The sequence below is a fragment of the Mastigoproctus giganteus genome, chromosome 5 (assembly GCF_048544385.1).
Source record: "Mastigoproctus giganteus isolate SK-2022 chromosome 5, ASM4854438v1, whole genome shotgun sequence".
NCBI lineage: Eukaryota > Metazoa > Arthropoda > Arachnida > Uropygi > Thelyphonidae > Mastigoproctus > Mastigoproctus giganteus.
Window position 1 is genome coordinate 134,771,571 of NC_143579.1, and position 14,135 is coordinate 134,785,705.

Genomic DNA, 14,135 nt, shown 5'->3' on the forward strand with positions numbered 1-14,135 from the left:
GGCGTCCATCCTGCAGTGGGTTGATAATGGCTGCACTTTATACTTTTTTTTTTTTACCTTAATCCTCCTTTCTGAATTGGGGTCACATTTGCACAACTCCAGTCTATGGGTACCTCCCATGAGTCCAAAGAAGCTCTCATAATTATGGCTAAGGGTTTGTTTACTTGCTGCCTCCTTTAATATAACTGGATAGATCCCATCCACCCCAGGTGCCTTTTTTATGTTTATCCTCAACAATTTCTCCTCCATTTTCCTCTCAGTTCCCTGTTTACTTCACCTCTGGCATTTCCCTTCCTGAATAACTCCTCATGTGTGTATGTAAATACAAAACACTCGTTTAGTTTGTTAGCCACCTGAGCAGGATCCTCAACTGTTGAACCATCAATATCCAGTAGACCAATCTGATTCATCCATTTCCTTCTAGAGTTTACATAGGTAAAGAACTGATTTCTGTTTTTCTTTGCATCCTTTGCCAAGGATTTCTCATAATCTGTCTTTACCTGTCTAATCTCCTTTGTGACTTGTTTACAGACCAGCTTATATCTATGATAGGCTTCCATGTCACCCATTAATTTATATGTATCCCATGCATTTTTCTTCTCTGCCATATGTCACATTAGTTCATCTGACATCCACTTAAACCTTGAACAATATTTCTTAATTGGTATGTGAAGCCTAGTAGCTTCCAAGATAAATTCTTTGAATGCTTCCCAATTTGAATTTGCTGTTGGTAACATTATCAGTTGGTCCCACTGTATAGAATTTAAATACTATCTCAGACCATCGTAGTCGCCTTTACGAAAGCAAAAACCCTTCCCTTTACCCCTGATGGTACTTACCTCTTTGAGTAAATCCCACTTCAGCACACTGTGATCACTGCCACCTAGTGGTTCCTTTATTTGCAGCTTCTTAATGCATGAAGAATCACTACTGATAATCAGATCAAAAGTATTACTCCCTCTAGTTACCTCCCGAACATGCTGATGTAGAAAACAATCATCCAATAAATCCACAAAAGCCTTGCTAGTGTGTGAGTGACCAATCCACAAATTCCTCTCAATATCTGGGAAATTAAAATCCCCCATTATAAGACTCTCTGATTTACTGGCCCACTCTATTTCCCTGTACGGTTTCTTAATATACTCATCAGAGTCATTAGGCCTATAGCACACTGCTACTCTCAATTTTGATCTCCCAATGCTTATGTGACACCAAACTGACTCGACACTGCACTCTCCAGCGATGTCGACTGGCTTCACTTCCTTGGATTTTATGTGTTTCTTAACTAATAGCATAACCCCTCCTCCCTTCCTATCCTGTCTATCCTTTTTGTACACATTGTACTCCCCAAATTCCAGTTCTGCATTCCTTATATCTGTGTGACACCACGTCTCTGATATCCCAACAATATCTGCCTTTGATGTTTAGAGCAATACCTCAAATTCATCAAATCTATTTACCAAACTCCTAGCATTGGTGTACATGCACCTGTTCCTATTATTAGCTACCCTAACACAACCCATGTGTTTATTTTACCGCAATGACTCCCAGCAGTCTCTGAAATATCCCGCATCTTGTTTTCCAGGCTGCTACTCATTCCAATAGAAGCAGTGCAAGAATCACTTCCACCTCTGCCAGTGGCTACTGTTAATCTAATAGTCCTTGTATCCCCACAAGCTAACAGTTTTCCGACCCACCTAACACTGCATCGATAGCATCAGTAAATATTCTTGCACCCATTTTATTTAAGTGTATCCCCTCCCTGTAGAAGCAGTCTCTCCTGTTAACAAGTACAGACCAGGCTGAAAAAAATTCTACCCCTTGAGCCTTGCACAATCTTTCCAGGGCTGAATTGATCGACAAGGCTCTCGTCATGTACTCCCTCCTATCGTGTCTGGGCAGAATTGCAGACACTAATAATGCCCAAGCCAAGATCTACACAGCCCTGTGCAAGAGTGCAATAACTTTCAAGGAGATTTTTAAAACAGATTATGAGACTTGGATCTTCCCATTATAACCCTTATTCTAAATGGCAGCCTTTGGAATGAGTATATCCGCGGTCTTACCAGTGAAGAAAAAACTTCGAATTGGCAGATCACTGAAAATTACTGCCACGGTGTTTTGAGGGTAAAGAGAATGCCCAATTTTTTTTTTTTTTTTAAAGACAGGTCAGACTATAAATAAGGAACGATTGATGAACCTGATGAGCTTAATAGGACTATATATATATACATATAAAAAAAAGGCTTTAACAGGATACCGAAACAAATCACATCACGCTATGGGTCAGGCCATACACTGAATACACACTCTTCAAAATTCGTCTCCGTAAGTCTCTGAAATTTCTCTCGCATTCTCAGTAGCACTCGTACGAACTCGTCCGAGTGCTACAGAGAACACAACAATGAATAACAAGATGTTGCTCAGTCTTTAGATTTTACATTATGCAGCTCACAAAATGGTTCACCCTAGCAGCCCATAAATTAAGGTCAATTTGGAACTACCAAACAACATATCAGAACTTACGACTGTGTCAGCGTATTCTTGGACATCGACTCTCCTCCTATCCATTGGCAGTTCGCCGAAACAGCAGTGGCTGCATCGTAGCGCTGCCATTCCGCGAATTAAATAATCAGCCTGTGTAGATATGGGTATTTGATATTCGCACGTACTTTGTTATAAATGCTTATTACTACTTTTAGATATAAGCATCTAGGAAGAAAATCCATCAGATGAGGGATTTCCTCCTCATTTATTTACTCTGGTGGCTGGCTGTAGTCGTGTGGCAGCGTACTGGAATTCGCACAATATCACGGAAAAATGCACGGCTAACCGAGCACGAAAGTGTGGTTGTATAAGGGTCGCGCAGTCGTGGGAAACCACCGGTGGCGACTCATCTCCAAATATTATGTTACGCTATGTAGAGGCAAAGTGGTTGAGTCCTGTATAATGACTGGACAAGTGTGTCTGGTTGCTGTAGACCAATAGAAATTGGTCCACTTTTGAAATGGTGTTAATTAATGTAATGGAGTGTTATTTATAGTTTTGGATTTTCTGATTAAGTTCCCAAGGAGTGGTGATCCTACTCACTTAGCTAATAGTAAACATTGTATATAGGTACAGTACTGTTATATTTTTATTTTATTTTATTTTATTACTTTTTTATTTTTATTTATTTGTTTTCATTTTTTTTTTAATTTTTAAATTTTTTTTTCTTACTCTATAAACTATTGTAAACTTTTCTCTTCTATTTCATAGGTCTATCTCTTCCCCTTATCTTCTCCAACCTCCCCATCCCTTCCAATCCCTAAGGCCATAAGAGTTTACAACTTCATTGTAACTGGCAACAGTTTTTTTGCAGTAGATATACCAACATAATATTAATAATGGGCCATGCACCTTTCGTAGCAGTGTACGGTCTCCGTCTCATAAGGTGCCCACACAGGTTTTTCCCAACTACAACAGAATCAATGCATTGTCAAAATGGAGAGGCAGCGCAGGTCACTGAGGAAAGTAGCACGGAATAGAATACTGTGCGAAGGAAAACATCTGGGCCATCCAAGAAGCCACTTTGACAACTCAGCTATAGTACTCGGCATAAAGGCGGCTATGTCAGTTCAATGGATATTGGAATTATTTTTATTCTGCCTTATATAATTTTTATCGCAGGAAATGGTCAGGTTTTTGAAATTTTACAATAGAGATTGAAAGCTTCAGACTAAAGAAGCTGTTACGATAAAATCGGACTCTATCGGTGTTTTACAATGAGAATTAAGTAATTTTCTGGGAAGTTAGATATTTTGATCGAAAAACAGAAACAAACATAGGGAAAGTTTATTTCTTACAGCCCCTACCACAGCAGAAAAAAATGTATAGGATATATTTTGCTGAGAGCTTCAGAATAAAGAAGCTGCTACTATAAAATCTGATGCTTTTTAATATAAATTCATTAGTAAAATTCAATAAAGTTGTAAAAAAAAAAGTACACTATCGCTGACTTTTCACAACTTTATTTCGCAACAGTTTTATTTCCCGTCTTATATCGGGCTTTTTTGCACAAGCACCCCCCCCCCCGACCATGGTAAAAACATAGAAAATGATACAGCCATTACGGAAGAAATCCCTAAGTTACATCATCTCTTCGGTTCGAAATTTTGATTTTGATTGGACCAAGTTTGCTTCCTTTCCTTGTTGTCTAGAATTTTGAGATGGGAGACGCCTACTCCAAAACTCCTTGTTGACAACAGTCGTACAAATGAATCGATTATGAACTCCACTAACGGACATCACACAGACTAGAATGCTCTCACTGATAGGAGATCCAGAACACACATCCCCTAGAAGTTGAACCCCTGTGCTGCAGTTTTTGGTTTAGTTTCAGTGCGAACCCCTGTGCTGCGATTTTTTGCTTTGTTTCAGTGCGAATCCCACATTTTACATCATGACACTAAAAACAAAACAAAACAAAAATGTGCAGTTTATTTCTGAATGTGTGTGAAAAAAATACTCCGTTTATGCATGCAATATATCTTTATATACTAATCTACAATAAAGAATGCAGCTGCTTCAGTTCAGTCGAATGTTTTCAGAAATACATGCACTGCTTATTTAGCATTCATTTTGTCCGCTTTCTCACTTTACGTATTTATGACAGCTGACAATAAACGCGAAAAAGGATTATCGGACTCTGATCCTTTTGGTTCTGTTCCTGGAGGTGGAAGCACTCCTTGACATTCGTCATCTTCAGGGCCATATCCTCTGCACACCACATTGACCATGTTTACTCCACTTAACTTCATCAGAACGTTCCCAAACTCCACGGCATCAGCACTGCACTTCGCTTCTATAAGGTCATGAAAACAACCAACCATCCTCGTGAATCCACTGAAAACAACAAAATAATTTTATAAATTCGTTCACGATATCACTATTGTGTCACAGTAAAAATTGTTCAAAATTCTGACACTGTAATTTTAAAACTGTTATTTTTATATTATTAAAAATATATCTCATATCACCTACCAACATCCAATAGTTATACGGTGATCAGGATCGGCGTCCGATAGACCTTCAATAACAGCTTGCATGTCTTTCAGACACGTTTTAGGTTCGCTACTTTCAGTTACTTCCTTCAGGCAAGAGGCAATGCTGAGGTAGTCTAATGACGAAAAGAAAAAAAAAAAAAAAATGTGACAAGAATCGCCAATTAAAATAACCAACTTATACATACAGAAGGAAATATAGCGCAAAAATGACTTCTGAATAGTTAAATAAATAAATAAATCTGTTGAGGGTCAAATGTATGCACATATGAATTCACGATAAAATTGTTCATCCACTGTACTGGGAGTAAATTGCATTTTCTTATAAATATTCTAAAGTTCATTAGACCATAATTTAGGACTTCTTACTCTCTGCACACTTTGAATAAATCTATAGTTGCATGTTTTTACTAATGATTTACAAAGTTTCTCAAAACTAGCATATCGAGAGGCGGAAACATCGTATTCAAATAAAAGTATATAATTATGCATCGAAATTGTACTCAAATTTAAAAATTAAAAAAATAATAATAAAAAAAATTAAAGACCAATATTTTTTAACCTGCAGACTTTAAGTTTTAAGATTAAAAATATTTTCATGATTAAAATTTACCTTACAATTTTGATAGTTATTTTAATGATTATGTTTTGCAATGTTTGACTTAACACTTACTTTATTTAAATAGGTTTGTAGGCGCCTCCGTAACCAGGTGGGAAGGAGCAGCAGTGCGTAGCACACGCTTCTTGATTAAACCGGGGTACGAGCCCGTCACCACCAAATACGGAGGATGCGGAAAGGTCAGGGAATGACCACCGTATATCCCGGAGCAATATGGCCTTAGTTGCTAATGCTCCTTAAAAAATCAAACAGCAACAACAACAATAGGTTTGTAAACTTGTTTAACTTGTTTACAAACCACTTCAAATAAAGTAAGTAAAGTAAACTTGTTTACAAAGTAGAATAATACGTTTTATCAGGTTTAGATTACAAATGGCTATTTTTTCCTTGCACTTCCGAAGGGAATCGGTCCGATAAGTGCTGTCTGGGGATGCTCGCACAATAGGAAATTGAGCTACAATTTCCTATTCATAATAACTGCACAATCATACACCGACCGTTATTATAAATAGTGTTATGTTATATTAATATAATGATATAGATAAATGAGATAAATAGAATGATATAATTCCACCGGATAAAACTGATAAAAAGGTAACTGTCTGTACAATAAAATATGAAATTTTAAACTGCAAAAGAATTATTTACAATAAAACAACGTAGATAAAACACAAGATGATAAAAGCGCTAAAACAACGTAGCGTTTTCACTGTTGTAGTTTTTCAATTGTAGCTTCTTTTTCAAAAAAGAATCTACAATTTCCTATTTGTGGCTATTGTCCACTGCGACACTGGGGATTACATGGTCTGGCTAATTTTTGTAGAGGTTTGAGTGATCCGGAGAGGAATTAGATCCTTGCGGATGCTGGCTGACCTTGAAGGTATCGTGTTAATTAGGGGTTCAACCAGACCAGATCAAATTACATAAGACTAAAACTTCATCCAGCAGGAAACAAAAATATACTATGGCATATCACGCCAGAACTTTCCTGTGATTCTTGGTACATGATGCAAATGGTGCAGAAAGCCTCATTAATGCACTCATTCCATCAGTTAAATTATAAAATGAATATTATGTCTTTTAAACCATATGTACCACTACGGAAGCAAATACAGTGCTTAACATAAGTGATCTCAGGCACAAATGATTGATTTATTAAAGGTTAATGTATTTTCCCTTTTAATGTCTGGCCTGATTGGACCTGCTTGCAGAAATTGTTTACAAAAATTCATATGTCACCGTTTGTTAAATAACAAAATCCATAGAGATTGAATGAGCTTAAAGACATAGTGACTATTTTTTTATTAAAACCCCAAGTACGAGAGGTATTAGAACTTAGAATACTTAGTTCTAAGTTTTAAGTGCAATGGTTGAGAAGATGAAAGTTGATAAGTGTTGACTTGAATTTCTTTAGATTGTAATTTTCAGGAAATACAAATGAAGGGAGGTTGTTCCAGAAAACAGAAGTTGAATAAATAAACGAGGAAGAAGAAAAGTTGGTTGTTCTGTGAGTTTGAAGTTGGACCGTAAAGGGATGTTGAATGGTTGTGGCACGTGTTCGGACTGCTTTGGAAGAGAGTGCGAGAATTATAAAAGTAATTTAAAGGAACAGTTTCCAAAGAGGGATCAAGAGAAAAGGCATGCAGCAAAAGCAGAACGCCTATGAGAAAGAGTGCAGAGACTCTGTTAGAGATGAGTCATTAATTAACCTAACTGCCCTCTTTTGAATGAAATCTAGAAGCCTAAGAGAGGTTTTGAGGGCACCGCCCCAGATGTGGAAACAATATTCCGTAATAGAGTAGGGTGTATTTGCGATTTGTACAGTGTGAATAGCTGTTTCGAAGAAAAGTAACGCCGAAAGTGAAAGAGAAAAGAGGTTTTTAGATGAAGGAACCAATATTTGTAACATGCTTATGCCAAGCGGGATTAGAAGTCTGGTTAATCCGGAATAGAGATATGTGATCTTGTGTAGAAATCTGAGTGTCATCGAAATACGCACAGGAGCAGAATAATCCTTTTTATGAGATATAAGACTACTTGGAGATCAGCATTTAAGGAAGTGGATATTCAAGACATTGAATCTGTTTGACTAAGGAAAGATTTCCCAAACTGGAAGGTGGAATGCAATATGCTATATTGCATTCCACAATATACAGAGAACAATCACTCGCAGTGAGCGGTCAGAAAGAAAACTGGATACCCAATTATATATATATATATATATATATATATAAAAACAGTTGGCAAACCGAGAGATGGATTCTTGTTTAGACGCATTCATGCCAAACACCAACAAAAGCCTTTAAAAGGTGAAGAGCGGTTGCTTGTGTTTCACCAAGCATTTCCATTGAATATGGTCACTGGTGGCAAACTAACATAAACAAGTATATCACTAGTTAGTTAATATTAGTAATGGCCATATGCGCAAGGAAACATAACGCTTATGCAGCACCAGCCAAAAAAAAAAAATAAATAAATAGAGTAAGATCATAACAATAACAAAAAATTAAATTAGATAAATAATTAATAAATAATAAAAGAAATGAAAATGGACACCTTATGCGTTTCCCTCCTCCCTTATGTAACTATCCAGCTGACCTTTGAATTTCCCCAAGCTGTCAGCCTCTATGACCCATGTAGGTAACTTATTCCAGTAATATAAAACTCACTGGCTAAAATAAAACTTCCTGCAATCCAGCCTAAACGTTTCCTCCCGTAACTTGAATTCATGGTCCCTGATTCTAGAATCATTTATAACCGAAATTTTCGTGGTCGTTCCTTTTACTTTTGTCTCTCGGAGCCTTAAACACTTCAATCATCAAGTCTCCTCTAAGGTTCCTAGTTTCCAAGCTGTGCAGCCCACATATTCGAAGTCTTTCCGCATATGGACGCCCTTTGCCGATTTCACCAGACGAGTTACCGTTTTTGGACCCTCCTTTCTAGCTCGATGTCATTTTTTGTTGCGGTCTCTATACTTGAACAGAGTGTTCGAAGTGTGGTCTAATAATAGCCTTGTGTAATGTGATTATGACATTCTTATCTCTACTAGCGAATTTTCGATAAATCAACGATAGGACATCATGGGCCTTCCTTGAAACCTGTGTACAATGATCGGAAAACTTCATGTCTGACCGTATCATAACTCCCAAGTCCCTTTCTTCCATAAATGACTTTAGTTCAACTCCACCATGTGTATAAGCTATTTTGGGATTACTGTTCCCGAGGCGTAAGACCGTTGTTGGATTAAAGTAAAGCTGCCACTTCTAGAATACTGTATATTAAACAAAAGATAAGATACGCGGCTCTTGTTTCTAGAGTCACTCGCAGGGACTGGGGACTCAGCCGTACTGCCCTGTCTCTCTACTACAAAGCTCTCTTCATCCCTGCCATCACATATGGCTCCCCTGTCTGGTACGTCAGGGTCGGACTAGAAGTGAATAAACGGAACCTGAAAACCATTCAGAGGACCATTCGCCTTACCATGATGAAAGCAACTAGAACAACTAGCATGGCTGCCCTCCAAGTCCTGGCAGGGGTTCTTCCCCTGAACGTCGAGGTTAGCCGCTGTGGTCTGCTCTACCATTTTGCTAGAAACACATCGGCTACAATATATGACCTAGCCACTGACATCAGTAATGACCGAAACTGTGAGAAGAGAAGAATAACCGACCACCTCATCCAGATTTGGCAGAGGAGATGAAGCAACACAGAAAAAGGCGCAGTGACTAGAAGATTCCTCCCTACTGTCACCAAGCTGTACCATAAGGCACCAGCATGGTTTCACCCCGGTCGGAATACAACTTTCCTCCTTACAGGACACAGAACGTTTAAACTAAGCTTTACCAACTTGGCATCACAGATAACGCAGACTGTCCCTGTGGCAACCCGGAGTCCTGGAGACATTTAATGTTTGACTCTAATCTGTATGACGACCTACATCTATGTCTAATAATAGCATAGTCGTAGGGAAATCCAATATATTCCAGACAACCCAATATATACCTACGGCATCCAATTTTTTTTACGGCATTCATTGTATGGTCCTTTTTTTCCTATTTCCCGGGAAGGGGGGAGGTGAGTATTTACTCATCTCCCCTCCTTGAGTATTCACTCATCTCCCCATATTTTCACTCTGGTGGGGCATGGGCATGCCCACTGAAAATGGGGGATCACCTTCCTATTGGACCCCTCTTCTTCCTATTTCACCCCTCCAGTATTCACCCTCCCCTCCCAACACTTTCTCTTGAACAGTGACTGACCCACATGCCCAAATTTCTATTACATCAAATTTTGCCCGACCTTTTAGGCTCTCTAGAAATAGTTCTCTCAGCGTAAAACCCCATGCAGCTTTCTAAATGCAATTTTACCTAAATCAACCGCAATCGCTCCAACCTTTATTTTAGGTCCTAGCCACCGAAATCCCAGAAAGTAAGTGGCAGGGCCTGCCAGATTATAATTAGTCTCTTGGTACACCTGGCCGGCATACTCGTCGCTAGGTATGGTAATGACGTGTCCCACTAGGGGCCGGCGGCAAACAGGCCGAATGAACAATGGGCACAACAAACTACATACCACATGACCCATACATTATTTTAAACCTCTGGCATAGTCAGGGTACTGTCACTCGATACACAAAACATACATGTAGATGGAGAAATCCTCGGAGCCGTCTGACCCTCAACATACCTAAACCTATACCGTCCCTGCCCAGAAGAGGTGGATATCCACTATCTAGAGCTCAATTAAACTTTAAACTTCAAAGGCAAACTTCTATAAATTGTGATTCTTGTTCCAGCCAAATTAAAACTCTAAATATTTAAAATGCATCAATATATTTTGTATTTTATAGCTTTTTACATTTTATTTTATACAACTATAAACTCCAAAATTAATATAAAACTCTAAACAATAAAATTCATAAATATATTTTTGCATTGTGTATTTTATACTTTTTTTCAACATTTCCTTTTTATACAACTATAAACTATAAGATCAATAAATTCCAATTACAACTGAATCTCAATTTCATAAAAATACTATTTACATAAATATATAAATTTTTACAATTGTCTAATGCTGCATACTTTTCTAGTGAACTCAGCAAAAGCTTCATTCCATTCTCTGTTGTTAAACAAGTCATTCCAGGTGTATGAGTTGGATGCCAATCTACCTAATTAACATATTCCTTGGTATATCATATCTTACACACTGCCGTAAAATATGCTCTCTATCCTATACCATCCCACAAACACGCATTGAATTTTCTTCTGCACCAAGCTCTACCGGTGTTTTCTTTAACCCATGGCCAATTATTAACATTATTTGGAACATTCTTAGACCAGACTAAGATGAAATCTCTTTCATAGTTTTCACTCCAGGCAGAAAGGCAAACGTAACACGCCCCTTAGCAGAACCGCTGCATCTTTCCTGCCATATACAATCTATATCTTGCTGAAACCTTTTCGTTTCTACTTTCAAATCGTGTCTTCCATACTCTCTTCCCTCTTCTCTACAAGATTTTATTCCCATAAGTTCTATTCTCTTGTTATTCTTAATTGCATATTCCATTGTCCTTTTAAGTATAATCAGATCCACTGATTCCTTTCCTGTAATAATTTGCAGAGCATCATTTGAAACAGTTCTGCAGGACTGTGTCATCGCTGGAAGGGCAAATCTCTGTGCTGATATAAGACTTCTTTTAACGTGGCTATTAGTCACTCTATGACCCCAAGTTCCACATGTGGGGAGTGAAAGCAAGTCTAAGGACTTGCTTTCACTCCCCGTTCTGCCCTTGTCACTTTCCTAAATTTTAAATAAATCATCCTCATTTTATCTCTTAATTTCTGCACGTGAGGCAAAAAAAAAAGAGATCCTCTCATCCACATAAACTCCTAGGTACTTGACCAAGGGGACATATGCTATCGACGTACCAAACATTTTTGTAGTCGGCTTTCTTCTTTCACTGAGCTTCCCTTTGAGCAGAACCATGTGAGTTTTTTTCATCGATATCTCCATTTTATGGACCTCAGCCCATTTCTCCACTTGTCCCATAGCCTTCTTAATTCTCTCCTCCAATTCTTTTCTAGACTCTCTCACCACCATTTTATTAACAAATCATCAGCATATGCTACCGGTTCATATCCTACCCACTCCTGAACTAGTAGCTCATCCAATACACCAATACAATATCAGAATAAAGTTTGCATGATAGCTTGGTTGCTATAATTTCCTGCTCTTTGTGGGTAATGCATTAATTCTATCCCTATTGGAGTTTGCAATGGTGGTGGAACGGTCCGGTCAAGCCTGTCATGGGTGTGATAAACCCATCTGGTGGTAACAACTACCCGTGCAAATCGTGTGAAGGCTGCATAAGATGTTTCATCGTTTATGAGGATGTGCTCCTGTTGGATTGTATATGAAGCGTCGTAGGGTCTGATCATCATATGAGGGGCACTCGTACATGATGTCGGTCTAGGACTCCTCATCTCCACAATTGTCATTAAGGATTGTTCTCGATACCGAGCGCTGTTAACTTTTGCTAGAATCGGTCGTGCTCAATAAGTAGAAAGGTTGCCTTGCAGCCCAAGTGAATACCAGGGAGGAGACTTGGAATAAGTAAGGGCGATTGTGGGGAAGGAGTTATTAGTTATTTCTCCTTTATTTGTATTGACGGTGGCGTTGGCCTTTCTGCTTTTATCTAACAGGATGTCATTTGCCTAAGTAGCGTGTCTTGAAGTAAATGACAACTTTTACAAATGTGCAGCGCCGTTTTCCCCAGGTAGCGAAAATTTTAACTAATTTTTTTTCTTCTACAAATCGCTTCCCCCATACCCTAAATGACATACCCACCGATTTTCACGGCGCTAACTCTAACCGTTTTGACACTAGGGTCTACTGAATAGGGAAATTTATTTTATAACCACCCAGTATATACACTGTTGTTCAAAGAAAGCGCATCACCTAGGAATTTCACATTTCTAACCCTTTTTCGCGATGGTATGTTACATTAATGACTAGCATCACAAATAGAAATATAAACAAAATATGTTAAGGCTAAGTAACTAGTAACATTTGACAGGTTCTCTCAAAATATTCCTAAGCTTCAGTTTATCATTTTAAATGGAAAACAAAATGAAAGGTTTACCAGGTGCAACTAATATTTAGTTGAACCGACTCTGGCTTTGATGAGAACAGCACATCGTCGAGGCATTGACAAGATCAATTTCTGAAGATAATCAACTGATAGTTCATGGTTCCAAACACGAATTATGGTTTCTTTCTGGCAACTGAAGATTCCACACGATGCCAAAAATTCTCTATAGGATTTAGGTCTGGGCTGTTTCCTGGCCAGCTAACAGTTGTAATGGACCGTTCTTCCAATCATTTTTTCACCTGTAACAAATGCAAACACATTACTGTCGAATCTTTAATACAGAAATGAACTAAACTACAGAAGTGCCTACTTACACTTTCGCCCGATGACCAGGAGCAGAGTCGTCCTGAAAGATGCAGTTACTTGGCAGGTTGAAATTGTCTCTAATGGTTGGCAGAAATTTGCCTTCCAATAAAGCCAGGTATCCATTGGCATTTACGGAACCTTTTAGAAACTGCAGGTGACTTATTCCACGATACGAAATGCACCCCCCCTTATCATTTGCTGGTAGGGAATTTCACTGTAGACAACGTACAGTCTGGATGGTATTCTTCACCACGTCTACGGCGAATCATTTTTCTGCCATCAGAGCCATGCAGGTTGAATTTCTTCTCATCCGAGAAAATAACTGACTTCCACTGCTCGGGGGGTTCCATTTGACATGCTCCTTACACCAAATTAATAGGGCCTTTTTCATTTTTTTGTGTGAGGAGGTGCTTCTTCTTAGGACGACTGGCTACAAGTCCATTTACTGACTGTTACTGCACTTGCTACCACTCCTCTATGTTCTTCCCATTCTCTTTTCAGCTCAGCAGAAGAAGCGTTACAGTTTTTAAGGCATAAGCGCTTCAAAACATGGTCCTGTATGGGCGTAAAGACTTGTTTGCGTTCGGTTCCTTTTTTCGAATCAGCAGAACCAGTATTCTTGAGTTTGAAAAGAAATCTACTCACTGTCAACTGATTACATGCACTCTATAAGCAATATGCCGGGAAGAACATCCTTGCTCACGTGAAGCAACAATAGCACTCTTTCTTCGTGACGTCAACTGCACGTACCTCGCTATCCTGACACAAGCAAGGAATGACTGCAACTCTTGCAGAGCGTGTTTCTATAGCTGAAAGTAACAGCTGATGCAGTATTGCGTCTTCACCTAGACGTGTCAATCTTATGCGCGCGGGTGCCTAGGTACATGTGCCTTGAGTGACCGGGGTTCAAGCCCGTGACTACTGAATACGGTGCTGTTTGTTGTATTCAATCTATCATGCAAACTCCTCTGACCGTTTGGTCGTCCCGGAGTATAAACAGAAAATTTATTTATTT

At 38.7% G+C, this 14,135-nt stretch overlaps 1 protein-coding gene across 1 annotated transcript in view; it reads right to left on the reverse strand.

Moving 5' to 3' along the window:
* Window positions 1–4,532: 4,532 nt before the first annotated feature.
* LOC150085717 (uncharacterized) overlaps window positions 4,533–14,135 on the reverse strand; it is a 78,128-nt gene continuing 68,525 nt past the window's right edge. Inside the window, exons 4-5 of the mRNA XM_090373463.1 lie at window positions 5,023–5,158; window positions 4,533–4,884 (exon numbers count right to left, since the gene is read on the reverse strand). Coding sequence (XP_090229589.1) covers window positions 4,638–4,884; window positions 5,023–5,158 — 383 coding nt within the window. The 3' untranslated portion in view covers window positions 4,533–4,637. The remainder of the gene's footprint in view (window positions 4,885–5,022; window positions 5,159–14,135) is intronic.